Source organism: Amia ocellicauda, chromosome 4 (assembly GCF_036373705.1).
Source record: "Amia ocellicauda isolate fAmiCal2 chromosome 4, fAmiCal2.hap1, whole genome shotgun sequence".
Lineage (NCBI taxonomy): Eukaryota > Metazoa > Chordata > Actinopteri > Amiiformes > Amiidae > Amia > Amia ocellicauda.
Genome location: NC_089853.1, coordinates 40147241 through 40174332, shown reverse-complemented (window position 1 = coordinate 40174332; position 27092 = coordinate 40147241). Strand labels below are relative to the sequence as shown.

Below are 27092 nucleotides of genomic sequence, written 5' to 3'. Positions count from 1 at the left end.
GTCAGGCCTATGCCCTTATGAAGAGGACAAAACACCACCAAGCAGAGCTGCCCTGTCCCCTGGCCCGGACACCAGCCATGCTGCAGCTAAGCCATTATGGATCACTACAGGATCACATATAAACATATAAATGTTTTCCATATGGGATGCCCCCTGCTCAGTGTCAAGTCCTAAGCTCCTGTGTGGCGCTTTGTGTGTCAGGGCAGTCTGCACTGTGTTCCTGTTTGCTTGCTTTCCCATGAGCTCCTCTCCGGATTTCACAACCCCCTAGTTCACAGTCACTTCACAACACGCTGACAGGACAGTGGTTGACAGGACGATGTGGCAATCGATGCTCGAGGTGTTTAATGGGGAAACATAGCAAGTACACTCTGCACCCCCCCCCCCCCGGCCTGTCCCGTCCCTCCCCACCTTCAAAGAATGTAGCTGCACAACAATGGCGATGAATCATCCAGTACTGGTTTGTGGTTTTCATTCTTCACTCATTCCTTTACTTTCACGAAGCAAACTGTTTTTATCTACTGTGCCGGTATCGATCGGTGAGCCTCCGGTGACGTATGCAGAGGGCCTGCTCTGGCCTGCTCTACAGTGTTAGCACACACCACTGCACGCGACTGACAGGTCAAGACATCAGTGCCCACGATACCGAGATGCCAAACAGAGAGGCTGACACCACAGAAACGGGACTGGTTTTTGAGAGATCTATCCCAGAATCCTCCTGTTGACCCTTGTACCACCCCCAACCACCAGACCCATGACTTTCCATCTTTGGAGCTGCTGCAGTAAAACAATACTGCTCTAATGTCTAAAAATATGACACACGTTATCTCGGCCTGCCTCGGGAATGTCTGCCCAACCTCCAGAGCACAGTCTATGGATTGCTGCCTGAGGTAGTCCTGCGATACATAAATGTCAGAGGCAGCCCTAATGTGTCATACCCACACTTCACTTACATAAGTCTTTAGCACCCTGTTTCTCATAAGCATTTGTAGTCAAACATATTTACATGGCTTTAAAAACGTTCCTACCTCCCATAGGCCCGGCCTGTTCGTACCTGCATTAAATTTAGTTTATGGTTTTAGCACCACGATTTCCGTCCTTATATTACAGTCTCTGTTTATCCCCTCATGCACCAATAATAGTCATTAAAACAGCCAGACCTTTGTCTCCTAAAACTCACCCACACCTCACGCACCGCAAACTGTATCCCTGTTTATCTAGTTTATGCCACACGTTGTAAATGTTGCTGGGAAAAATATACAGGGCGCAGAAAAATAAAACAACCGAGTTCGTCTTATGAAGGGAGGCCAGTTTTAAAATCACAGCAAAATGAAAAACAAAAAAAGGAAGTTCAACAAGCTGAGAACAGTCGCAAGCTTTGACAAAGCACAACACGGGCATTGTACACAGAGAAGATACATAGCCTTCTTGGTAAGCTGCACAAACAATGACAATGCACCACAATGAGTCTGCCCAGTAGATTTAGATTTGTACTACGCATTTACTGTAGCTTGGCCAATGTGGTCGCAGTTTAACCTTCCCCTACCTTGCACTGTGCTCTCACCGCGTGAACCACAGTGAGCTCTTGAAAAGGGAAGAGGCAATGAAATAAAGGTTTACTGTGTGGAACCAAGTGCAGTAGAGCTCAGTAAAGCACAATGAAAACTAGGTGGATCAGAGAAAGCGTATAAAAGAGTATGGTAAACGAGATACAGACTGCAGGAGAAATGCATGGATAGGATAAGCGCAGGAAAAGTGTGAAACTACTCTGCAGATGCCATAGAAGAAATATATAGTTATAGTCTTCCTCCCTTGTTTTGTTTTTCTGTGTGTTGCCCTAGTTAGACACTGTGCTCTCTGCCGCTATCAGTGCAGCTCCGCGCTCTGTTTGTCCTCCCCAGCCTCGGCATGGCTCGATTCAATCCCCTGGAATGTCTCACTTCTTGCATCAGTTACTGGGACAAGTACCGACAGAGCTCTTCTGTTCCCCTGCAGATGCACCGAACACCCGGCCTCAGTGTGTCAGGCCGCCGGGCGATATAGATACGGAAAACGGGTCCTTCTGATGTGGCCATCTTACTAAATTTTGGCCTCGGTAATAAATCATTAGCAGCTTCCTATTGGTTGAGATAGAAAAGCTGACAGTTACAAGAAGTACAGATCACATTTCAGCGGCTCCTCGCCAAGGGCTTTCAAATAAGCGACTTTACCAAGCTGCAGCATACATTTGTCTTGAAGACCAGAAAAAACAAAAATGTATATATATATATACCCTGTAATTGTCATATGGTTTTGGAGGGCGAAAACTCTCTGTAAATTTTCCTCAGTGTTACAACTTTTATAAGGCAGGCAGAGTTGCATTGGAATGACTACGGATTTCATCACAAATCCCAAAGAGCTCTTCATTAGAGCTTGATGAACTGTTCCTTCAGATACAACACCCCCCCGCCCCCAAAAAAAGAAACATTTGCATGCTAGTGTTTGAGTTATGCTGCGTGTTAAGTCTAGCGCACAAAATGCATGAACAATTTTAATTTCATAATTATTTCATTGCACAACACCGAGCACCATCAGCATCTCTTTGACTCGAGAAGTCTGGGGGGGATGCTGCCGTGCCGGTCGGGTGGGCTACAGACCCCACCCCTCCGCTGTTTCTGCTCCTGCCATCACCCTGCGGAGAAAGACACAAGCGCCAACCCGTGCGGAGAGAGACCTTGTCTTTGAGTTTCCCTCACTGAGTTTGGCACTTCCCCTCCCGTGCTTGGATGTGTCTTCGAGCAGATCCCACCCCTCTCCCCCTAATCCCTGACCTGGCGGACTGGTAACAGCCCAGCGTTTTCCAAGTCTGTTTTTTGTTTTGTTTTGTTTTGTTCTGTATTTGTTGTTGTTTTTCCAGGCTGCTGGTGCACAGCGCTTCAGTCTTGCGATCAGTTTGGCAGGAACATGTTAGTATTTAAAACGCAGTGCAAAAAGCAGTGAGGATTTGAAGGTAAACAGATGTGGACCTTTGGCAGGTCCACGTAAGACTGGCCTGGGGAGGCTAGTGCTTGGTTTGAGAAAGCCTATTAAGAACATAAGAAAGTTTACAAATGAGAGGAGGCCATTCGCCCCATCGTGCTCGTTTGGTCTCCATTAATAACTAAGTGATCCAAGGATCCTATCCAGTCTATTTTTAAATGTTCCCAAACTTTCTGTTTCAACCACATTGCTGGGGAGTTTATTCAGATTGTGACGCCTCTCTGTGTGAAGAAGTGTCTCCTGTTTTCTGTCTTGAATGCCTTGAAGCCCAATTTCCATTTGTGTCCCTGCTGATCTGGAAAAGCTCCTCTGGTTTGATGTGGTCAATGCCTTTCATGATTTTGAAGACTTGAATCAAGTCCCCACATAGTCTCCTCTGTTCCAGGGTGAAAAGGTTCAGTCCCTCAGTCTCTTATTCTGGTCTTGCACTAGTTCCCTCCTCCCATCCTCCACCCGCACTCTCTCTCAAGGCACGCAACGCACAAAAGAGGCATCAGAAACAGCTCCAGGCGGCCCAGAAAGCAGAGCAGCGGTGAGTCACCCCTCGCAGAGTTTCCTACACAGGTGTGACATGAGGAGGTCGAGCAGGACGCCAGGCTGCTGACTCATCGCATGCCTCCTTGCCTCCTCTCATGGTGCCATCCTCACTCTATCTCTTCCTCTCGTCTGTCGGCCTACTGACACCAGCGCTGTCTGCAGCCAGCCAACCCTCCCCCTCTGCTGCCTGTTTTTAGATGTGGCTTCCATGACTAAGACTCCCACACGGGTGGAGACAGCGGATCTGCACCATAATCACAGAAGACAACCACAAGAGTTTGGGGATCTCAGAAGAGGCCCACAGGAAGAGGCTGACAGGTTGATTATGCACCTGTGTGTGTTTGTTTGGTTCCTCATCCAAAAAGAGTTAAAGGTCAGTACTATCAGCTCTACTTCCCAACTAATTATTGCACATAACCTGAAAATGTATTTAATTATGAAATTTCATAAGAAATACACATTCACGGTACATGACTCACTCAAGTAGATCCCCCCCACACACACACTTACTGGCTCAGCACTGTAAAGTGCAGCCTTTCCAAAGCTCACTGCCATCATCGTACAAATATGTTGCATCACAATATACACAGACACATAGAAAAGAAGGGTGAATCATCACAAAGGGAAGAGTGGACTAGATCCCTACAGATGAAGCAATATCCAAGACGACCTCCGGGAAGAGAGAGAGAGGGAGTGTTTGAGCATGGGGTTGAGCATGGGAATTGAGAGAAACTGGTGGGATGATTGGATCGTGCACTGTGGACGTGGAGGTAGGCCTCCGCTCACACAGGCTGCACAACAGAGCCGAAGTGTGGCGCGACCCCAGCAGCCCGGGCCTTTCTCCTGCTGTTCCTGTAGCCGGGGGCCTGGACCGCAGCCAGGGCCGGCCGGTGCCTGTTAATGGAGCATTGTCCTCCCCGCAGCCCGAGCCCTGCAGCCCCTCCCAGGCCCAGAGGTTGCTCAATTTCCTCCATGTCATGTGAAATGTGAGAGCCAGCCACACAGGAAGCTCTGTCTGTGCCGGCAGGCAAAGAGCTCACATCCACCGCTCCCCCCCGCCCCACCACACACACTCCCCCCACCCCACCTCATCCTCTTCCTCTCTGCTCCCCTGCCGGTGCACACTGGCCCCCACCAGGATGACATAATGTGCCGTGAGTGCTGCTTAATCATCTACAGAGCCGTCAGCGGCATGTGCACAAAATAAAAATGACATATAAGTATTTACACACGCGTGTCCCAGGATTGTTTGTGTTTAAATCTCTCTTTTGCATTAAAGTCTCCATTTGTGGATAAAATAGGAAACCGCCTTTAGGCTGCAGTGCAGAATAAGCTGTGCTCTAACCCTCACGCAGCACAGCCACAGTGACCTGCAGCCCTCAACAGTTTCTTTCAGAGAAGTGTGCTCGAGAGGGGAAAATGAAGAATGTAACCGAATACATTTCCTCAGGGCTGCGCGTGTTTCCACTGGCTATTGAAGAGAACAGAGAGGGGGTTTGGGTTCCACAGGTTCTATGTCATTTCAACACCGGATACCTGACAGCTCGGCCCGAACACCTCGCCTCACAGCTCCGAGCTGCACCATGGCGCCCAGCTGGGCTCAGTGTACAGCAGACACACTGACACGACTAGCTGCTGTTTGACTGGAGCCTCCCACTACTCCCATATGTCTTATCCTTGACAGACACGTTATATTACTGACCTTGGGAAACCTCAGTGTCCTTCACACCACAAACCAGGAGTGGATGGGATACTGCCAGGGGATAGGAAGTGGAGATGACAGGAAGATTGGGTTTCAGAGGTCAGATCAATAATGACCTTTAGGGGAATCACTTCCTTTCCTTTCACCTCCATGGGAAAAATCAATGCTCTAGACTCAATCTCTGTCTCTCTCTCTCTCTCTCTCACCCCCCTCTCCTTCCTCTCTCTCCAGGACTCTATGCAGTAAATATCTGCTGCGGTGTATCTGTTAAGGCACAAAATGAATGATCAATACCGCAGACTTTAATCTGATGCCGAATTATTACCACACAATTATTACCATTAACACCACAGTGTTAAAAGTGTGGGCACCTTATTTTATAGACTATAATCAAACCCAAGTCTAATTTAAAATGGGGGAAAATGGGGAAAATGGGGTCCATTTCATGAACAGCTGTGGAGTTTTATCAGTTCTCCCAGTTACTTGTTACTGGAAATACAGTGCAATACACTCATGTATGAAATACACTCATACAAACCACCAGGTCCTCTTTACTACTGGGGTTGTGTTAAAGGGACCACAGAGGAGGCCACCCTTGGGGAAGCCTGTCACACACGGCTTACGTGGAGAGCATGACAAGAGAGTGTCAGTGTAGGCACAGTCTGAGACGTCTGTTTTGCTCAAACTCTGCAGTGTAAGATCATAGGAAAAAAGAAAAAAGAAAAGTGCAGCCTTGGGGGTGGATTTGCAATTTGCAGAACTTCCTCTGCACGCACATCGCAGATTTTATTTCTGTACTCAGAGGAGGAAAGAAAAAAGGAGAGTGAGAAAGAAAGAAGAGAAAGCTTCGTGGCAGGCGGCTCTGCGCAGGCAAGACTCGCTGACCTCGGCCTGACCCTGTGGCCTTGTTTCACAGCGTCCGCGGTGTCGACGACGGCCTTCAGAGGTGTGCGAGAGGGAGGTGGCAGGGTTTCTGACCAGACGTTCAGAGAATGGCTCTACCTGCCAAGGAGGACATTTTTGGGTTTTAGAATAGTGCATTGTTCTCGTCAAGCATGCGTTCCACTGGGGCCTGTGTGCGCCGAGCTGTTGTGGTTGGCTCGTCTTCCCTTCCACTTCTGGCCGGGCCGATGTCATTAACAGTCCAGACACCTAATTGGCAGGTGTGAACATGCTGCTGTCGTATCATGGCCAGGGCTTTGGGTTTTACTGTACTTGAAGAGATGCACTTGGCAGGGCTGGCTGGTGAGGTCACTCCCGGAGCTGAAACAGTGTCTCAGAGCAGCAGAGTGTTGTGAAGATCGGCGGCCTGTGCTCAGACACGGCGTTTTTACTCAACACTGCTGCGTTAATTCTGGGGTCTCAGCCGTGCCTCCTGGGTTCTGTTCCCACGGGCTCGCTCAATGACTCCATTCATTTAAGTTTCTCAGTCAGGCTTAATTAAAATTTTCGGCTGATGCCTTGATTACTCACGATGATCTTGAGCCCACAAAACACTTTGGATTCTGTAGGGAAGCGTTCAATTCATTCAATTAATCATTTCATTGGGCTGGAAAAATGAAAACAAGCAAAGAGAGGGGAGGAGGGGCCAAGTGGGAAGGTGAAAGTGATTCTGGGAGCCAGTCACCCATTGGAGAGTGCAATAAATCTGTACTCTGCATATCACAGGTCCTCAACCCTGGTCCTGGTGACCCACTGCTGCTGGTTTTTGTTCCAACCTAAATTCTGAATTACTTAATTGAAGCCTTTCAGTACTGTCCTCCATGAGTGGTGTGATTGGCTGATTGACCCACATGAGAATGTTTATTTGTGGGTCAATTGGTCAATCAGACACACTAAGTGCGTGTGCAGCCCTATTAAAAGCCAGTATTTGGTGACGCTCTCTGTTTGATTTTCCAAATTCAGCTGTGGGTTTAGGGTTTCCTCCCAAAGTCTCGCAAAGTGCCCTGTTTTTAAGTCCCAGAGGTTTGTTTTTTGTTAAAAATAGTTTTCTTCCCACCAGAATATAAGCCCCAGTTGTGTAATAATTACACTGTGGCTTTGTACTGCAGCTCCTTACACCTGATGGCTCAATAAAGTAAGTCACACAACCATTTCTCACACAATCCTTAGCCCTGAACACTTTATTTGACGCCCAACTGGTTAGTTATGCATGAAATGCTAGCAAGATCAGGACCGTGCAAAATTAGAGACTAAGTGCACGTTTATAGTCGCCCCCCCCCTCATTTGAAAGGAAATGACTCCAGTTCCTCCCTTAAACTGGGAATGTGCTTGGCGTTCCCTGTGAAAAGGAAGGCTCTGTGAAAGAGGAAGCGAGCCGGTTGTGGCTCCCCAGGGATGGGGGTTGAGGTTCAGTAGAGGCTCCTCAGGCCTCCTCACACCACGTCATGTCAGGGCCAGACCTCCCCGGCCGTGGACGCAGTGTTCCCGTCTGCGAAAGACAAGCAACACTGCTGAGAGAGTGCAGTGCGAATTGTTGCTCCTGGCGTAGCTGCGGGTAAAATTGCGTCACTGTTGCGTCAAAGGTTTAAGAATGTGTGCATTCATAAAACAATGTTGTTTTGTCATTATCATTGCTGATATAGTACCCCATACCTTCTGAAATTTAAATTATATAAGCTATTTATAGTTGTGAGTCAATTTTATCTTGTGTATGAAAAGCACTGATGTTGCCAACATGTGTCCGAAAGTTGCAGTCGACCAATCAGGATTGTGCAAATTGATTTCCGCCAGGGGGCTACTCTGATTGGCTGAGAGCCTCCCGGCGGAAACACAATCATTACCCGCCAATTAACGGGCGATTTTTACAGTTTGTACACACTGAGTACAGAACAAGATGGCTGAAAGTAGGTGTACGAGTGATTTTAGTGAGTATTAAACCAGGGCCAATTCAGCCGACAACGATTAACCAGAAACCCAACCACACAAGCGGCTTGAACGGTTCCTGGTATGTATAAAATGTTACGTGGTGTATTAGGTAGTACTGCCTATATATTGCTTTTCTCTGCGAACAGTCTCATTAACTAATTGATACCGCGGTATTGTTTTTATTTCTCGTCCTGTGTATTGAAAACCATCACCGGGTCTAAAAGTTGGCCCAGCGATTTACCGTCTGCTTTCAGTCATTTTTCTGTGAGCTCTGGCTTATGTCAAAATAATTTAAACAAAAGTGCCTTTCGTGTGTAATAAAACACGCGTGTGGTTGGGTGAGATTAGGTGTTTATTATGTTTTGCTTAGGTCTGTTTTGTGTCATTAATGTGTATCTGGAGAATATCAACAACAAAACATTGATACGGGAACAACATAAAACTCAATGCGTACGTATTAAATAGGGTCTCCTTCATTTAGGCCGTGCATAAGCAGCAAGCCACACAAATAAGCAAATACGGGTGTAAATGAAATGCTTGTGATTTTATTCTTTAAATCGTGTTTTGACTAGTTGTTTTAAGATCCCTTTGGAAGCTAAATTCATTATCAATATTTGTAACTTGATGTACCTTAGCGTACTAAAAGTTTTCCAAACTGAAACATAACCACAGTAATAATAATCTAAAAACACATGTGCACATGTTGATAGTATAGATTAGCAAAATTATAAATAAGGTGTTATAATACATTTTTAAATTCATTATTTACAGAAAACAATTACACTTATTTGGAAGTATTCATGTTTGCCCCAGTGGCTATGAATTTCTGACTGAGCCGTGAAGAAAAGATATTTAAATGTATCAATCTGTATAAAACGAATTGCACTATTCATATTAGCCCAATGGCTTTTGTTTTTCTTCCTCTTCTAAGACTCTCCTGTCATGAAGCTATGTGAAGAATGCATGAATCCTGAAAGCATCATCTGCCTACTGGCTGCGGCTTTAAACTTGCTTCATGCTGCCACCAAGTGGTCAACGTCCCCCAACTGCAGACGGCCAGCTGGAGATTAAATATTATTAGGTAATATAACTGGTGGTGATTGTTCCATATGATGTATTTATTTGAATGTGTGGGGGGTCTAGATGTTTCTGAACAATGGCAGGGTATAATCACTTCCTCATTGGCCGAATGTCCAAAGTAATATGTTCCCAAATGGGGCAGTGCTCTCTTTTGGCTCAGAAATTTGTCGAGGGACTCCCTGTCGCCCTGCTGGACTTCTGATTTCTCTTCTCATCGGGGAGTGTCTCGACCAGTTTCTCAATTTCGTTCTGTTGTTTTTTGTTTGGCTGTACTGAGCTAACAGTGTTCCTAAGGAAGCCATTGATAAGAAATATATTTATAGACTTACAGCGCTGGAAAAAAATAAGAAACCACTTAACATTGATTTCTGAACTTGGAGTGGTTTCTTAATTTTTTCCAGAGCTGTATACGTGTGTTAGATCCTCATTGGCCGAGTATGTACACTTGCATTGACATGCAGATGCATTCGTAAAGCAGAAATGATTATATATATCAGACCTGACATAGTAACTTACATCCTCTACTGGCTCAGTAAAAGAGGAATAAGGAATTTCTCCCTGCAAATCTGCATTGGATTATAGCATATATAGTAACTCAATAATATGGGAACTAGTGCATTGCTCTAATTACACACAAAACATCTTTAAATTGAATTATCTATGACCTCGGAATATATTCGGAGCTCTCATGTTGCATTTAGTTGCATTAAATGTTTTAGCTTGTGCAAGGCTCTAAGTCCCTGTCAAGCGCTCATTTAGTGGAGAGCTCTCGACCCGAAGTGATGTCTTTAATAATGTACAATGTTTTTAAAGTAGGAGACGGCGGAGCAGACTGCTGATCTCTGGGTTCATTAAAGCTTAAACCGGCAGTGGAATTGGCCCGCATGTCACTGAGGCGTGGGTGGCCCTGGACGAGAAAAAGGTTTTCAATAACCGGCAGCGGGAATAAAGAGCTCACGTCAGGCACCTGGCACGTACTGCTGCACATACAGCTTTTGTTTGCTGTTGCGCTGACAGGATTAGTTTTCAAAATTGCTTAATTGCTTTTCACCTCCGCGATTCACAGATGGATCGGTGGCCCGTCATGTGACTAAATGTGTGTGTTTGTGTGTGTCTGTGTATCCTTGCTTTTGTTTTGATCTCATTAGTTTGCATTTGACCCATGCATGCCCTGATGTGTTTTAACAGGGCTGAAAATATCCATCCTCTCTCTTCTGTGTGGGAGGGGGAGTCCTGTTCGCATGCGTTAGGATCAGACATAGAGAGACTCTAATTACAGAGACAGGATGTTTTTTATTTTCTTTTTTGTTCTGTCCTTATAAAAGGATCTCAGAACTGCAAGATAAGCACAACGCCCCCCCCCCCCCCCCCCCCAGACTGAAATCTAATTAAATATGATTCCATTTCACATAATGACACAAGCGCCACTGAAACTCTCCTGGCGCAGCAGCTACCAATCTTCAGATAAGGGAGGTCTTTTCAAATTGAATCGCGGGGCTCCTGGTAAGCCTCCTGCCCTCTGCTCTGTGACACTCATTCTCCTGTTTTAAATTACATTACAGGATAGTATTCATGATCACGTAGAATAAACATTGGTATGTTGTAAACGTGCATTGCTGTTATTATGGTGATTATAATTACTATTACTTAATACATGACTAGTCTTAAATGGCTGCAGATGTCCATTGTTAAACTGTTTTGATTTTGATTTATTTCCACACACACATCTCCAGGTCATTTCGGAAGTGTTTTGCTGCTGCTGCTGCTCTTCTCAGTGGTTATGGGTAGGGAAGCTTTATAAACAGAGACACGGTGGCGCAGTCTTCAGGGCACATACCGTCTTTATTTAAAATAAGGCAACAAGCTGAAGTGAAAGGCCTGATCGCAGCGGGAGACAGAGAGGGACAGACACGGTGACGCGGATCTCACAAAGACAATACTGATCGTGAAAGAGTTCAACAGCCCTCCAGCTACAGGGTGTGTCACTGGTGACGGATGAAACGGATGGATTCCCGGCGGCAACCCTGGATGCGGCAGAGACTCCAGTTTACAGTATCCAGGGAAGACAGGAACCCGCCCCCCCTCGCCCTGGGGTCTCCAGCGATGTGCGGGTGAGTCCTCTACCAGGGGCTCGGGCTCAAGGCCTCGCTCTGGGCTGGATGGAGAGTTTGGGTGACAGTGCGATGGGCAGCGCGGTGTGGATGGGCGACACGCAGGGAGTGAACCTGGTGTTCGGCACACGCCTGCAGATGGGCCTGCTGTCGGGGGTGCAGCAGCAGGGGGAGGAGGAGGAGGAGAAGCTGTTGTCCCTGATCCTCTCCATCACCCGGCACACGGGCAGCGCCAGGACGCAGGCCAGGAGAGGTGTGCCCCCCAGGGCCAGCAGCAGCCCCCCCGCCATGCGGCAGGCAGCCAGAGCACGGTTGTGCCGGATCGCGCGTTCATCCACCACTAGCAGCTCTCCCTCTCCGAAGCCCTCGATCCTGGGTGGCACCAGGACGCCCATGGCCAGGGCCAGCCCCCCCGTCACTGCCAGCAGCACTCCGGTGGTGAGGCAGGCCTGTGGACACAGACAGCAGTTATCTCAGCCCTGTGGTTCAGAGCCGGGACAATAGGATAGAGCAGTTCCGCCCCCCAAAGCAGCTGCGCCGATTTCTGTTGTTACTACAAGCACCGCCCTGTGGAGGAAGCACACGTTTATAACATGTCTACATTGCTGCCCAGAGCTTTATTTTGCAAGGTTTGCATGCTTACAGTCTTGGTTTCCTAAATTAGAAGTGCATGCAGGGAAAACAGGAGCCGCCCCCAGCCGCTGTGTACCTTCCAGAGCAACGAGGGCCAGGAGGTCCTAGAGACGGGTGCCCTCTTTGGCTGCAGCTCCGCCTGGTCTTGGGGTGCTGAGAAGGTGCAGTCCTCATAGAAGAGGTGCAGGTAGGAGCGCACCCCGAAAGTCTGGGCCCCTGAACTACCGGAGCAATGAGGGCAGCAGGGCAGCTCTGGACAGCCGGCCATGGGCCCCGACCCCTGCACACACACTCGCCTGCAGCCACAGTCAGGGAGGAGGGACAGGGAGACGAGACATGAAGTGACCCATGGAACAATTTTTTTAAATTTTACAAATCAACAACATCATCAACATAAACCGAAGAAAAAGAGAGCCCTCATCCAAAGTGACTGTTAACCTTCACCTCTCGTGCCGCAGACACCGCACGGATAATCGACCACCATGGGTTTCGTCTCGGGACAGTCACAGCTACCAGCTACCATACCTAAAGCTTAATGTTTGTGTAAAAAACATCTTCCCAGCCCGCCTGGTCGCCATGGAGATCCCTGCGGTGACCTTCAGTGGGTGATTGCGTTCATCTGGTCGCGCGTGTGAGCAGAGCTGGCCGCCAAATGTCATCAGTCCTGCGCCCGTGGGCCCCGGTGGCCATTCAATTGGTCTGATCGCTGGTGACACGGGATAAGGCCCCCATAGCAGCATTGTACCCTCTCGTAGAGGAAGAGATAGCAAACATGATGCAGAGATTGGGAGCAGCCAGCTCAGCGCCGACTGGATGAGTCATGCAAAGTCGCCCGCAGTTGCCACGAGACTAAACCAACTCCTATCTGAGCACAGCAGGAGTCACAGTAATGAAATACCCAAATAGGACAGGCTATGAGGTGATTCTGCATTGCTTTAGAAACAAAACTTCACCAGGCTTTGTGCTCGTCTTCCCACAGAGGTAGGATTCACGGATCGTGTATGATTCCTTGCAGGTTTGGACTCAGCTCTGGACTCAGTTTATCATACCCTGTGGTTGATCCTGCCAAATTGTATGCCCCCCAGCTCTCTGAGTGCCAAAGATAATAATTTCGGGCTGAAGTAATTACTGCTTCCTTTCCGAAACCTGGGATCCAGATTCACACAGCACTATTTCCCCCCCTCAATCATTAGAGCAGCTACTTGTCTCATGTCTCAGTTTTTTTCAGCGAGTATAAATAAAAAATAATAAGAAGAAAAGACTGGATATGCCTTCAAAGCTGAAGATCCCTTGCAATGTGCTAATGTTGCACGCTATTTTTTAATGGAATCGGTTGTTTTGAGCAGGATTCAGAATGCAGGAAGCACTTCAATTAGTCTATGACAGCAGGAGGTCTACAGCATTGCTCTGAGAACACATGAAGGGATCATTAGGAACGATCCCGTTAATTAAACGACTGGCAGATCCGCCCTCTCGTCGTTCCCACTTAAACATCTCTCCTCGGCATACGTGGCTAACATTGTGTTGTGTTTGGCAGAGAAGAGACCGGCAGAGTCTTTGGCTTTGGGACCCAGACAAGTACTCCTCTGAAAGGAAAGACAGACTGCTGTTAAACAATGGAGCTGGGTTGCTTATGAAAAAGAGAGGCTGAGTGAAGAAAGAGAGGCTTACCTGCCGTGGGGTTTACGCAGGGTTGACTCCCTCTCTGTTTGTTCCTGCTGGTGCGATTCAGGGTGGCTGCAGCATGAGTGTGACTGCGTGGCAGCGAGTCTGCGTGTCCAGAGATGGAGAGGCAGAAATATGAAGATGCAGGCGGAGAGCTACAGTCTGCTCAGCAGCAAGCTGGTGCCACTTGTGAGTTCAGGCTGGAGACTGAGCGCAGGCGAGACTGACACAGAGAGAGAGAGAGAGAGAGAGAGAGAGAGAGAGAGAGAGAGAGACTCTTCTCACAAGCAGCAGCAGCAGCAGCACTCTCATAAACATGCTGAAACATCTGCATGAAATAATCACCCATCATAGGGACTGGCCTGCCACTCTGAAACCCGTGACCATGCACAGCCTGCCACAGCCAGGCAGTTAGAAGATGACACCCTCAGATGGACGTTGGTGCCTTAACTTGCGTTGAAGAGACAGGATGGACAGAGTTTGTTATAGAGTCAAAGCCTCTACTGGATCTATAATGGGCATCCCAAATGATGTCACTTCCTAAGATTACCTTAGTGGTGTCCAATCCAAAATCCCCTTTAGTTCCAGAAACCATGGGGCAGAATCACATTGACATGGCCCTGAGGGGAAAGCACTGTTCTGGGCTCGTAATTTGTACGGCCCAGAAGGAAAACCGGTGTGGGTTTAGAGCTAGAAGTCTTGTGGAAGAGGAATGTGCTTCCAAGAAAACTGGAAAGATGAATACCTCTTAATGTCTTCCCATGAGGGGAGCTGTGTCATTGAGCTTCGGGTGACAGACACACAAGCCAGACTCGCCAATTAAGAATTCATTTTTCAGTCAATCAATCAGTCTAAGGTCCTGTTGGCTTTGGTTCCTGTTGCACTGCACCTGGCAGCTCGTGTCCAATACCGGTGCTCCGTGTGATCTGTCGGGTCAGGTGTCAGCATATAGTCCAGCCCATCTGGACTGTCAGTCTGAAAGGGAGCTTGGTTCTGAGCTCCAGTCTGCAGACGCCACTGCGCAAGCAGACAAAACAAGAGCTGATATGGAACAGCGGGAAGACGTCTGAGAAAACATTTCCCAAGAATCACTCTGGCAACACGCCCCCCCCGTATGACTAAGCGCTCTGCTTCCTTATCGTCTGATACGTTGCCATAGTGACTGATGGACCACGCATGGGTCTCTGTGTCCTGCACACCTACACACGTCTTTGCCTGCTTGGGCTCCTTCAGTGTACAGTTAGGGGCTTCATTACCCACCAGCAGTCTTTTCGTTTGGGAAATAAATGGGGATGTTTGACTTTATGTACGCTATTCTATATAATGCAATAATGGGTACATATGTTTCTCTACAGCAGCATCATAAAGCCTCATCGTTTATGGCCAAATGCAAACACTTGTGCTACAGTTGTAACCAAGGGACAAGTTTACCACCAGGCTAATTAAAGCAGTTTATTAACAAGGCACGTTTAGACGGCCTGTTCTCAGCGGTACGAAAAAATAAGTAATAAATCTACGTCAGAGATCATGCAGTTAATGTGTCGCTGTGCAATCTTAGTGCAGCTGAATGCCGTACACACAGGGAAATTAAATTAATACGCACTGCAGGAGAAAAAATAACACAATCAGTGACAGGCCTATTCATCACAATGACCTTGGGGAAACTCTTATCCATGTTCGTGACGGGTTCGGTGAGTCGTCTTGCTTATTGCATTGCTCTGTTATGAGCGTACTATTCTATGCAGGCAAATAGTGATCATCTTGAGCTGGTGTTTCGTGGCAAATCTACTGAAGGACCCCTTCCATGCAACGAGAAAGTGTTTAAAATGTTCAATCACCGCACTCTCTTGATATGATATCTGCGTTGGCAAAAGGGTAAGATTGTTAGCGCTGAACAAAAGAGAGGTCTGAGCAGCCCAACTGGAAGTTAATTAGTTGAGCAATTTGTAATGAACCTTTTACTGTTTGCAATGCAGATGCTGATTGGAGTTCTGAAACTTGCAGTGTGACTCACTGATAACTATCACAAAGCGAGGGAATACATTTATTTATTTATATATTCCTCTCTCTCTCTATCTCTCCCCACAAAATCTTCATTAAACTCAGTGTTTCTCGTGTTCTTTCCGTCTTGCAGCAGCCAGGAGATTTGGCCTGGCTTCCATAGCTCCCGTTTGCAGCAGATCCAAGTGGAGTGAATGGAACAACCACAAGACTTGGCGCCTGGCTCGGCTACACTGGAGACCCATCAGGTTTTGAAACTCATTTGACTCCCAAGCCCTCCACAGCACCCACCTCTGAATACCCCATCTAGGCAGTGCACTCTCAGTCAGTATAAACTTTCTGACAGGAGGCATCTGGGTCTGAAGGTGCTTGTGTAAAGTGTGATTGATCACAAATTCGCTTGAAGAACAAATGAGCACTTGCACTGCATATCCTGAAACATCCAAAGCGATCTAAAATAAGCTACAAGGGCCTAGTCTTTCCCTACCCAAATAAACTCCTTGTGTCAATCTGCTGGTGTGCTAGGCTGCATGCAAACTCCGCTGCACATGCCACTCGGGTCCATGGTGAGCGAGACCTGTCTGTACTACAGGTTGTCAGTCTCCTCCTGGGGCTGTTCTTATTCTGATTACACACTCTGATTGGCTGGTTGCAGTGATGGAGGGAACCGGTGCAGAGCAAGCAGAACCAGTAGAAGAAGCAGCAGAAAACCCTTTGCTGAGGTCAGTTGCAATGTGAAGAGTTTTCTGGGTGAACATTGATGAGTGTGTGCGTGTGTGTATGCGTTTGTGTTTGCGTGCATGTGTGCGTAAGTCAGTGTATTCGCTCTTTGCGGCGGAGGATTTGGCTTCTCTAATGAAATGTGACTCACAGCCCATTCAATTCCGCTTGCCCTCTCACTCTTCTCCTAGCAACCTCCGTAAGGACGGAAGAGACAGGCCAGGTGATGTTATTGTTAAGCCCGTCTGTAGAGCCAGGGGGCTCAGGTTACTCTACGTCCTTCACACACACAGTATATAAGCCCTATTTATGGGAACAACCCCAGTCGTCTGGGTCAACGCTATAGATACAGATAAACGGGGAGGGAGACGGTAACTGCCATATATATATATAAATATGGTGATTATTCCTCTTGAACAAATGTATGAATACCACAGGATTAACTCATGAATACATCATGCACTTAATCTGAGTTCTGATGTTAAACACATGTACAACAGGGTTAGGGGTCACGTGATCAACTTAATTTGTGAGTTAATTAAGTGTTACCTAAATATATATTTCTATCAGTGAGGGAGATCACCCCAGAGTCAATAAGATGATGTGATGCTGCTTCGAAAACCACAAGCGCCAGGAAAATCTGACTGAGACAGACCTGACCTGCAGTGGCATGCGGCCCACTCTCCTCTCTAATAGCCGTGAATCAGCACTGCACTGAGACGGCTCTGCTGTGACTCACAAACACATGGCTAAAAGTACCCGCTGTGCCACAACTGAGCAAAGCCCACAGCTACACCCCACAAGTGGGACACTTTGTTCCCAGGGTATGTGAAAAGAAACGACAAAACTACCACAGCCGAGCACGGGTACAGGTTGGTGCGCAACATTTACACTTCAGTCGGCCAGCCAGGCTTGGGGTATGGACCTTCTTATTTGTCATTGAAAACCCACAGGACATCAGTATTTCAGTTTCGTGTATTGTCCTTAGCCCTAAAAACTCTCCTGTATTAATTTTCTTAGTGACCCTGTTAAGAACATAAGAAAGGAGAGGAGGCCTCTGGGCGCATTGCTGTCAAACCTTAGAATTTCATTTCAGCTGTAGTTACATGTTACAAATAGAAGCAGGAAATATCATCTCAGTTTCAGGACTTCAGACACTAGTCCCCCGCTAGCAGCTGATGGAAGGTTACAAACCCAATATTTCATATGCCGGTTTTGTTGGTGTTTCAAGACATGGCTGGTGTTCTTGTACCACAAATGCAGCCCTTGATTCTGTAAAGGAAGTTAAGCTCAGACCTGTGGTGGGTTGTATAGTCTGGTTGTGGATGTTAGTTAACAGAAGAGCTTTGAGACTGAGCAGTCCTATGGCGAAGGGCCTCTCAGGCACAAGATACAGGACAAGTAGTGTGTCGCTTCGGTACTTTGTTCTGAGTGTGAGATTCTGTAGTTACATCCATCTGAACATGTAGGAGAACACTGATATATCTTTGCATTATCTTCGCATTTAAATGCCTTGCCCTGAAACTGAAATGCCCCAAAGATCTGTCCAGTTATTCAAAATCCAAATGCAGAGTTTTTCCAAATGTTTAAATAAATTTACATGTGATTTGCATGTAGGAACCTTTCAAAGCCTGTACAAGAAACTTTTATTTTTTTATTTTTTATTTAACAACATAAGAAAGTTAAGCGATGTCCGGAATCATTTATATGTGAATGATCCTGGCTGCACGAGTCTGTCAGTAGATCAATACAGGACACATCCCGTCCCAGTTTCCATTAATTCAGAGGCAATTATACATTTTATGACTGATCTTTATGGTGTGATAAACACGGGAGAACATCCTTTGAATGAAGAATCAAACAAATAATCTTTATGCGAATGGGATTCATCTGATGGTGGAGATCATTTTTTTTTAATTAGCTCTGATGGAAATATCAGACATTTCTCCCTTGAGGCAAATAAATTGCTCTGCATTTGCTTTATATATATATATATATATATATATATATATATTTTTTTTTTTTTCCATAGTCTAACTTTTTTTATTTGTTATTACACTCTAGAGCAAGATGTAGTGATTGGCAAAAGCCCTTTCCTCTGATGAAACCTTCTCTGTTGACAACATGTAATCTGTGGTGTAATCTTACCATTGAAAATTCTCCTTCTTCCCTTGATGTAATCTCTGTAGCCATGGCTGCGTGTAATGCAGATTGCCAGTGATCGGGGTTCAGTGAACTCACAGAAGCTTTTAACTGGAGCGGTCCATTCCGAACAATAAGATCACGCAAACCCTATTAGCTGTGTTGCAATGCCTGAACTTGCTTCCCTAACCTTTACATTCTCTATATGATTAAAATGTTACGCCCCGTAAAGCTGGGAGCTGCAAATCACAGTGATGCACACCTGCTTATCCAGCACCATGACCTTTGTGTTGGTGTGACTCATGCCTTGTGTAAGCATCGCCCTGTGTCATTAGTGACGCTCTCTGTAGCGCCTGCAATCAACTGCAAATACTCTGGTGACAAAGACATTGCAAAGTGGATTTAAAAGCTTGGAGAAAAGGGAATAGAAGCATTTGTCACCCTCTCCATCTATTTAGCTATATATATATATATATATATATATATATATATATATATATATATATATATATATATATATACACTCACTTAAAGGATTATTAGGAATGCCATACTAATACTGTGTTTGACCCCCTTTCGCCTTCAGAACTGCCTTAATTCTACGTGGCATTGATTCAACAAGGTGCTGAAAGCATTCTTTAGAAATGTTGGCCCATATTGATAGGATAGCATCTTGCAGTTGATGGAGATTTGTGGGATGCACATCCAGGGCACGAAGCTCCCGTTCCACCACATCCCAAAGATGCTCTATTGGGTTGAGATCTGGTGACTGTGGGGGCCAGTTTAGTACAGTGAACTCATTGTCATGTTCAAGAAACCAATTTGAAATGATTCGACCTTTGTGACATGGTGCATTATCCTGCTGGAAGTAGCCATCAGAGGATGGGTACATGGTGGTCATAAAGGGATGGACATGGTCAGAAACAATGCTCAGGTAGGCCGTGGCATTTAAACGATGCCCAATTGGCACTAAGGGGCCTAAAGTGTGCCAAGAAAACATCCCCCACACCATTACACCACCACCACCAGCCTGCACAGTGGTAACAAGGCATGATGGATCCATGTTCTCATTCTGTTTACGCCAAATTCTGACTCTACCATCTGAATGTCTCAACAGAAATCGAGACTCATCAGACCAGGCAACATTTTTCCAGTCTTCAACTGTCCAATTTTGGTGAGCTTGTGCAAATTGTAGCCTCTTTTTCCTATTTGTAGTGGAGATGAGTGGTACCCGGTGGGGTCTTCTGCTGTTGTAGCCCATCCGCCTCAAGGTTGTACGTGTTGTGGCTTCACAAATGCTTTGCTGCATACCTCGGTTGTAACGAGTGGTTATTTCAGTCAAAGTTGCTCTTCTATCAGCTTGAATCAGTCGGCCCATTCTCCTCTGACCTCTAGCATCAACAAGGCATTTTCGCCCACAGGACTGCCGCATACTGGATGTTTTTCCCTTTTCACACCATTCTTTGTAAACCCTAGAAATGGCTGTGCGTGAAAATCCCAGTAACTGAGCAGATTGTGAAATACTCAGACCGGCCCGTCTGGCACCAACAACCATGCCACGCTCAGAATTGCTTAAATCACCTTTCTTTCCCATTCAGACATTCAGTTTGGAGTTCAGGAGATTGTCTTGACCAGGACCACACCCCTAAATGCATTGAAGCAACTGCCATGTGATTGGTTGGTTAGATAATTGCATTAATGAGAAATTGAACAGGTGTTCCTAATAATCCTTTAGGTGAGTGTGTATATGTGTATATATATATATATATATATATATATATATATATATATATATATATATATATAGTGCATTTAAAATATCTCCTGCTGCAGAGAGAAAAGTAGTCAATGAAGAAATGAGAGGGACATACCATTGCTATGACCAGCTCCTGAAAATGACTTTTCTGTGTTTGTGCAGAAGCAGTACGAGGTGCATGTGAGGAAACATGTCCCTGATAGTGACTCAAGGGCTTCTTGTAATAAAAGCTGAGCAATCTGACTCGGGCATGATAAATATAGCTGTGTGTGGTAGACGGAGCACCAGTAAAGGTCAGACCAGTGCTGTTAATGAACTAAACAGTGGCCTAATTGGAGATGGTATCATATAGATGGCTCCAGCCTTATCCACAGACTTCATACAGGGGGACATAAATTACAGCCACTTGTGATGCCGATTGTGGCTCTCTGGAACTTCTGCGTGGTTCATTTAATCTCATCAAGCCAAACACTCATTAAATCAGTTGCAGAGACTCGGTTCAGGTCACCTTCCCCTCTCCCACTCCTTCCCCGTTTTATTGTTTCAATTATTAATGCCGTTGAACTCCTTGATCCTCCAACGGATATCCCAGAATTGCTGTCTTATCACTCTTCCAAAGGATAAACTGATACTTCTGTCTTAGATGGGGAGTAACTGAAGGATCCCATAGGTCCTTTGCTAAAAACACCGCCATTCTTCTACAAAAGTGGTGTTATTAAGTGTGTGTGTGAGTTCACTTCAGCAGTCCTCAGTCTATAGCTTCATGTTTGCTTTCTGACGCAGTTTCATATTTTTATGGTGACATCAATCAACCGTGCTGGACAGGCGTCTCTCCACCCCTCTGTGTTTTGTAAATATTGTGATGAGCCAGTCGGCTCAGTCACTGATTTAATTGGCTCTTATTAACCTTAATTGGACTGAGCATTGTGACCAGTCACGGGATGTCATATCAGGAGCAGATGGGGATATAAGCCGTGCTCAGAAGATACATGGGAGAGACTTTTCTACTGCTAGCACTTTTTGGGGTTGGTCTGCTTGCAGAGAATATGGGGCTGCCTGTTTTAGACTAAACTCTGTGCCATGTGTTGGACAGCTCCCCCCCCTCCCATCATTTAGCACAAGTTAAGGGAAGTTCTCTGGCTCAATTTTAAATCTGTGTGTTTACATTGATTGAATGCTTTCATTGTTTTAATATGGTTTTATGCTAGTCCTTGTCCATAATAAGAGCAGTTTTTAACTAACTCATGAACTTTTGAATTAGACTGATTTTAACAGCAGTACGTTTTTAAATCTGTAATAGGGCCAAGTGATTGATTGAACAGTGCTGGATCCCTATTATATTCCAATTAACTTATCTAAAATGGCAATTAACCTATCTTTGGTTTATTGTGAATCCTAGGTTGATATTGAAGAATTTGCATTGGTTTTTATAGTTGGAATTGCTGTGATGGAATTGTGGTTTTCTATAGTGGCATGTTTATTGTGGTTTATTTGTATTTATATTGTTGTTTTTCACTTTATTTTTATTTATGTTTATTTTAGTATTCTTATGAAGGTTATTTGCGGTTAGATCATAAGTGGTTGTATGTATGAGGGCTGATTTGACAGAGAAATTAAACTATTTAATGGATATTTACTTTTTATGGATTGTTTTGCGATACTTTGATTTATATTCTGTTGCCTAAATTGCACATTGTGTACCCAGCTTTTATTTAATTGTTTATTAAAAACACTTTGATATTTCCTCCTGGCATTTCACTCTCCCCTTTTACATAACTACCTCCAGCTTCCAGGGTTTTCTGACCGGACCGTCCCGAGCAGCTACATGCTGCTCTGTCAAATCCAGTTAGGACACAACCTCAGTAGGACAGGTTTCGTTACAATATTGATGCAGGAAAACATAAGCTTGCAATGCAGGCTGTAGATCTCCTTTTCACCCTTCAGCTTTGCAAGGTGTGAGTAGAGAGTAGAGTAGTTTATTAGTCACACTAAAAGCATGAAAATTGTATTCCCAGTGCACCACACTTAACAGCATACGCACAACATATAAAAGGCACACAAGGACAGGGTGCAATAAAATTGCATTCCTATCCTAACATGTAATACAACCGACTACATTTAAGTCATTCAAAGACATGCAATACAACGCCACCACCCCAGTTATAAAGCAGACGGGCTCATTAATAACAGATTTCACTGTAAATTATGGGTTTTGAAACAGGTTTAAAAAATGTGACATGCACAGTTTCCGAGGGGACTGAGCCGAGCCAATAGAGTCGCTCGGAAAAAAACATTCTATCACCTGCGAGTGCGTTTCTCAGAGATGCATGCCGAGCACGCAGTGAGGCTGGCCTGTCTAGAATCAACAGACGAGCGCCTTTGTCTCGGCCTTTGTGAGGCCGAGAGATAAAATATATGGAAATGTATTATTAATAACCGAACGCATCCACCGTGTTGCGATACATGGGGGGGTGGGGTGGTGATGGACTCTATTTAGAACCGGGAGTAATGCTGTTAATATTCAGGACCCATTCAGACAGACCTGTTATCCCAATGCTTTTGACAGAAATTACCACAAAAAGAAAAAGAGAGAGAATATCTGGTCTGAAGGTCACATAATATCACATAACTGGGAACCTCGATTAGCGAATGCAAAGATCTGTTTCAAGTCTGGAAAAATATATTTTCTGATGATACAAGGATGGGAATATGAGACTGAGGTGGGCACGAAGGCAGAAATGGGACACAGCCCAGTTCTTTGGCAGGGTCTTCTAAGGAGACATCTCTCACCACTTTGGCAGATTTAATCACCTGCAGTTTGTCCTGACCGGGTCCCAAGAGTTAGGCCTGGAGATGGGGTTAAAACTTGAGGTTTAAGAACTTAATTGACAAACTGCCCAATAGGCTCTTGCTCTTTCGGGTCAGCTGGTTTTTTAGGCACACTGTAACATCCCACATTGAAGTTGAGACTAGGATATATGCTAGAAATCGTGTACTATCGGGGGATTTGATGGAGTTATGCCGTTGTGATCCAAATGCAGGACTGAGATGGGGTTAGCTTTTAAAAGTAAGATTCAAATTAGAGTTTAGGGTTATGATGGAGGTTAAAACACATATAGTTGAGGATTTAATATAACCTGTACTGTACTGTAATGTACTGTAATTTAGGTTGGGGTATGGGGTTTAAGGTTAAACTATAGGGTTAGGCTTGAAGCGGAGGGCAGAAGGATGGGGTTTAGGATTTGGATGTGGGGTTGGGGTTTGGGGTCCTAGGTTGAGGGATTGGGATTTAGGGGTTACAATTTAGGGTTTGGAGTTAGGATTTAGAGTTTAGTGTGGAAGGAAAGTTAGAAATTATTTTCTAATACCTGTTTTTCTCTCTTGTATACTTAAGAAAGATAAGGTCAAGCTAGAAGGTCAGGCCAGAAGGAAGCTTGATTTTGGTTTGTTATTTACGATGAGAATCTTGGAGGCAATGTCAAACAGTATGATTTAAGTGCCTGCTCCCTAATCCATGTGTTGATCTGTGAACTCTGTCCTATAATGATATATATTCTGCTTAGCTATCTTTTAAGATAACATAGTAATAACTTTGTGATTGTAACCAGCTCTTTGATTTCTGTGACTGTTAAAATGAAGGCAGAGCGACTTTGGGATCTTCTTGATTCACTGTTCCTCTCCACGCTGCGTGTATTAAAGGCATTGCAACTAACGTTCCAACCTGATTGAAGATGATTGTTCTTCCACATTAGTGTTAAGGTATTTGGGGTAAGGGTTAGGGTTTAAGGGTTGAGGTTTAGTGTTTAGAATTTGGGGGTTGGGTTTAAGGTTTAGAAAGTAGGGTGTAGGATTTATGGTTCAGGGTTGAGGGTGAGAATTTAGTGTCAGGGACTAAGGTTTTAGCACTAACACTTTGGGAGATACATTTTTGGATTTGGGGGTTAAGAGTTAGGATTGGGTTTAATTAGGGTTAAGAGCAGGCTCAGGGTCAAGGTCAAGGTTCTGGCAGCCAAGACCATACCACAGCACTTATCCTTTCTGCTGGGCTCCCTCACTGCCGTCCCTTCCATCAGGAGGTTGTAATATCCATTTTGAGCTTTAGGGGGTGCCCTTGTCTTAAGAAGTAAAGAGAAACAGATACCAACTTTTGAATGGTCTAGACTGCGTGTACTACATTTGAGATCGCACGCACCAGCTGCAGAAGCAATAGTTTCAGGCAAAAGTAAGAGTGCATATTTATGAAGCAGCGTGAAGTGTGACTGTGAAAATGGATTACTTTGCAGATTACAGCTGAAGGAGGTTTAGTTGCACTGCAGTTAAACTGACATATATAAACATTAGTTTATATATAACAGAAAGACTGCTACTCTCCAATCACTGCCATTTGCACATTTTTCATCTGTGCTGTTTTCTGGATTTTAACTTTTATGTCTTGGTATTAGTATTTGACCTTTATGAGCACGCTTTAAAACAGCTATTGTTTCCGCCCAGAAACTCGGACTGCTGTGTTCAGAGTGTTTCTGATGTTCTTGGTAGAGAGCTGTGGTTTCGACCAGACTCACCGTGGGCACTCGGCAAGCTTGGGAAGCTCCTTTCTGGGTCTGCCAAGCACACGGGGCAGTCAAGGCCAGACAGCACAGTGTGGCAGCCGGGCGCTCCTGGGCACAGATGCACAGATTGCCCGGTTCACAAATAAGTCAGTCTGGGGTCAGGCTGAGGTACAGGGAGCTGGAGTGGTCACTGGTGGGCTCAAAGGGGGCTCCCCATGCAGAGGAGAGATGCTAGATATATGTAATTATTGCAATACATATTTTTGTATTGCAATATATACAGTATATATACAGACAGGTGACAAATTAAAGGAAAAACCAACATAAAGTGTCTCAATAAGGTGTTGGGCTCCACGAGCCGCCAGAACAGCTTCAATGCTCTTGGCACAGATTCTACGAGTCTCTGGACTCTACTGGAGGGATGAACACCATTCTTCCAAAAGATATTCCCTCATTTGGTGTTTTGATGATGTCCAACACGTCACTCCAAAATCTCCCATAGGTGTTCAATTGGGCTGAGATCTGGTGACTGCGAAGGCCATAGCATATGAGTCACATAATTTTCATACTCATCAAACCCTTCAGTGACCCCTCGTGCCCTGTGGATGGGGGCATTGTCATCCTGGAAGAGACCACTCCCATCAGGAGAGAAATGTGTCACCATAGGTTAAAGGTGATCACTCAGAATAACTGCAGTGACCCTTCCCTCTAAGGGGACAAGTGGACCCAAACCATGCCAGGAAAATGCCCCCCACAGCATAACAGAGCCACGGGACCCCCTCACTGTAGGGGTCAAGCAGTCGCCACATGTCGCCACACATGCACTCGCCCACTTGTCGAGAACACAAGCCAGTTGAGCGTCTTTGTGACTGAAGCTCCTGCCATTCATGCCCCAATATGACCCCTCTTTAAAGTCACTTAGATCCTTTCCTCTTGCCATCTTGATCCAAAATCGAGGTCATCTGGGCCTGCTCAGCATTCTTATACATGCCACAGAGCATGATAGGACGTTAATTGCTTAATTGTATCATGCAGTACACCTGTTTGGAGGCATCTGCATTTGCTATGTTACTCCACTCATTCAGTTTTTTCCTTTAATTTGTCACCCGTATGTGTGCGTGTGTGTTATATATATACACACATTTCTAACTAAAGTGGGCAAAGTCAAGCCCAGAATAACCTAAGTACACATATCTAAAAACAAACTAACAAAATATATAAATAAATACTTCCCGTTTAATATACACCAAACGTCTGAGGTCTGACCTCCAATGACCTTAGCAGCATATTTTTAGAACATTGTTTAAAGGAAGATGGTATGAGTCTGTGTGTCTTGTTTTGGCTCGATAAATACCCGGGGGGGGTGCAGCTTGCAGCTCTAAGGCTGAGTTCAAGGCTCCGTCTCTAGAAGGACTAACAGCCCCAGAAGGAGGCCCAGTCTCAGCTGTTATGCGCTCTTCCATCTCACTGGAGATACTCCCACTTGAGTCTAATAGCTGGAGCAATTCGCTGACAAAAACAGACCCCTTTTAAAGCTGTTCAAAAATAGCCATAGGTGTATTTCAGTGGAATGTGACCCGCGATTATTGACCCCTTATCGATTTTCTCTCCCCCCGCCATCACCTTCATCTCCGTGGCTTTGACCAAGGCCTTGCCATCTAATATCTCCTGAAACAGTAATTTCAGTAGCTGCAGCGATCGGTGGAGGATCTCCAACCCCCCCTCCTCGCTAACGTCTCCACCCCTCCCCCACCCCACCTCTGTGTGTTGTCATCTGCCCACAGCGCAACTGCATCTCATTTCTGTGGGTGTCTGCATTTCGGTGTCAGCCTCTGTGTAGGCCAGCAACACAGTGTTTTTCCACTTTGTTTATGTAACATGAAATCGATTTCCTTAATTTCCCTAAAGCCTGCTTGTATGAAAGAGCAGGTGACCATGTATCAAAAGCACATCGGTGTAAAGGATTACTTTATAAAATGCATCTTGTAATAATGCTGTTGGTTGACATTTATGCGGAGTTTCACAGTGCAGAATAAAAACTCCGATTATCTTACAGGGGTTAATTATTATTCCTGTATGATAAATAATTGAAATATAAAATCTTTCACTTGTCAATTGTAAATAGGGATACAGAAGAAGGTAGATGGTCTAACAGTTACACATTGTTGTTTTAAGAGCAGTATTTTGAGTCATTTCCCAAACCTTGGTCAGAATGGTCTTATGGTTACATTTAGATTCTGTTTTCTTAATCAGATGTATCTGATTATTTACTATATGAATCAAATCGAATGTCACTTTTTTTTTTTAAG

At 45.3% G+C, this 27092-nt stretch overlaps 1 protein-coding gene and 1 long non-coding RNA gene across 3 annotated transcripts; one reads left to right on the top strand and one right to left on the bottom strand.

The window, feature by feature from the left end:
* The first annotated feature begins 8092 nt into the window (after positions 1-8092).
* LOC136748896 (uncharacterized) lies at positions 8093-16339 on the top strand. Its single transcript, XR_010816653.1, has 4 exons — positions 8093-8204; positions 9057-9206; positions 15749-15863; positions 16271-16339. It is a non-coding gene; the product is annotated as an uncharacterized LOC136748896 (long non-coding RNA).
* LOC136748447 (neurensin-1) lies at positions 11029-13900 on the bottom strand. Of its 2 annotated transcripts, none has more exons than XM_066702179.1 (3): positions 13621-13900; positions 12026-12245; positions 11029-11765 (listed from the first exon to the last, which is right to left on the bottom strand). In XM_066702179.1, the coding sequence occupies exons 2-3, from the start codon at positions 12215-12217 to the stop codon at positions 11343-11345; spliced, it is 615 nt and encodes a 204-aa protein (XP_066558276.1). In that variant the 5' UTR covers positions 12218-12245; positions 13621-13900; the 3' UTR covers positions 11029-11342. The 2 variants fall into 2 exon arrangements, with proteins under 2 accessions (XP_066558276.1, XP_066558277.1); XM_066702180.1 differs by lacking the exon at positions 13621-13900 and adding an exon at positions 12394-13602.
* Positions 16340-27092: the final 10753 nt, after the last annotated feature.

What these genes read in the sequence shown, in the direction of transcription:
- LOC136748447 (XM_066702179.1), bottom strand. Translation starts at nt 12,217, where the DNA reads ATGGCCGGCTGTCCAGAGCTGCCCTGCTGCCCTCATTGCTCCGGTAGT. An exon ending in GGCCCTCGTTGCTCTGGAAG is followed by an intron (nt 11,766 to 12,025) that starts GTACACAGCGGC and finishes CTGTGTCCACAG; the next exon opens with GCCTGCCTCACCACCGGAGT.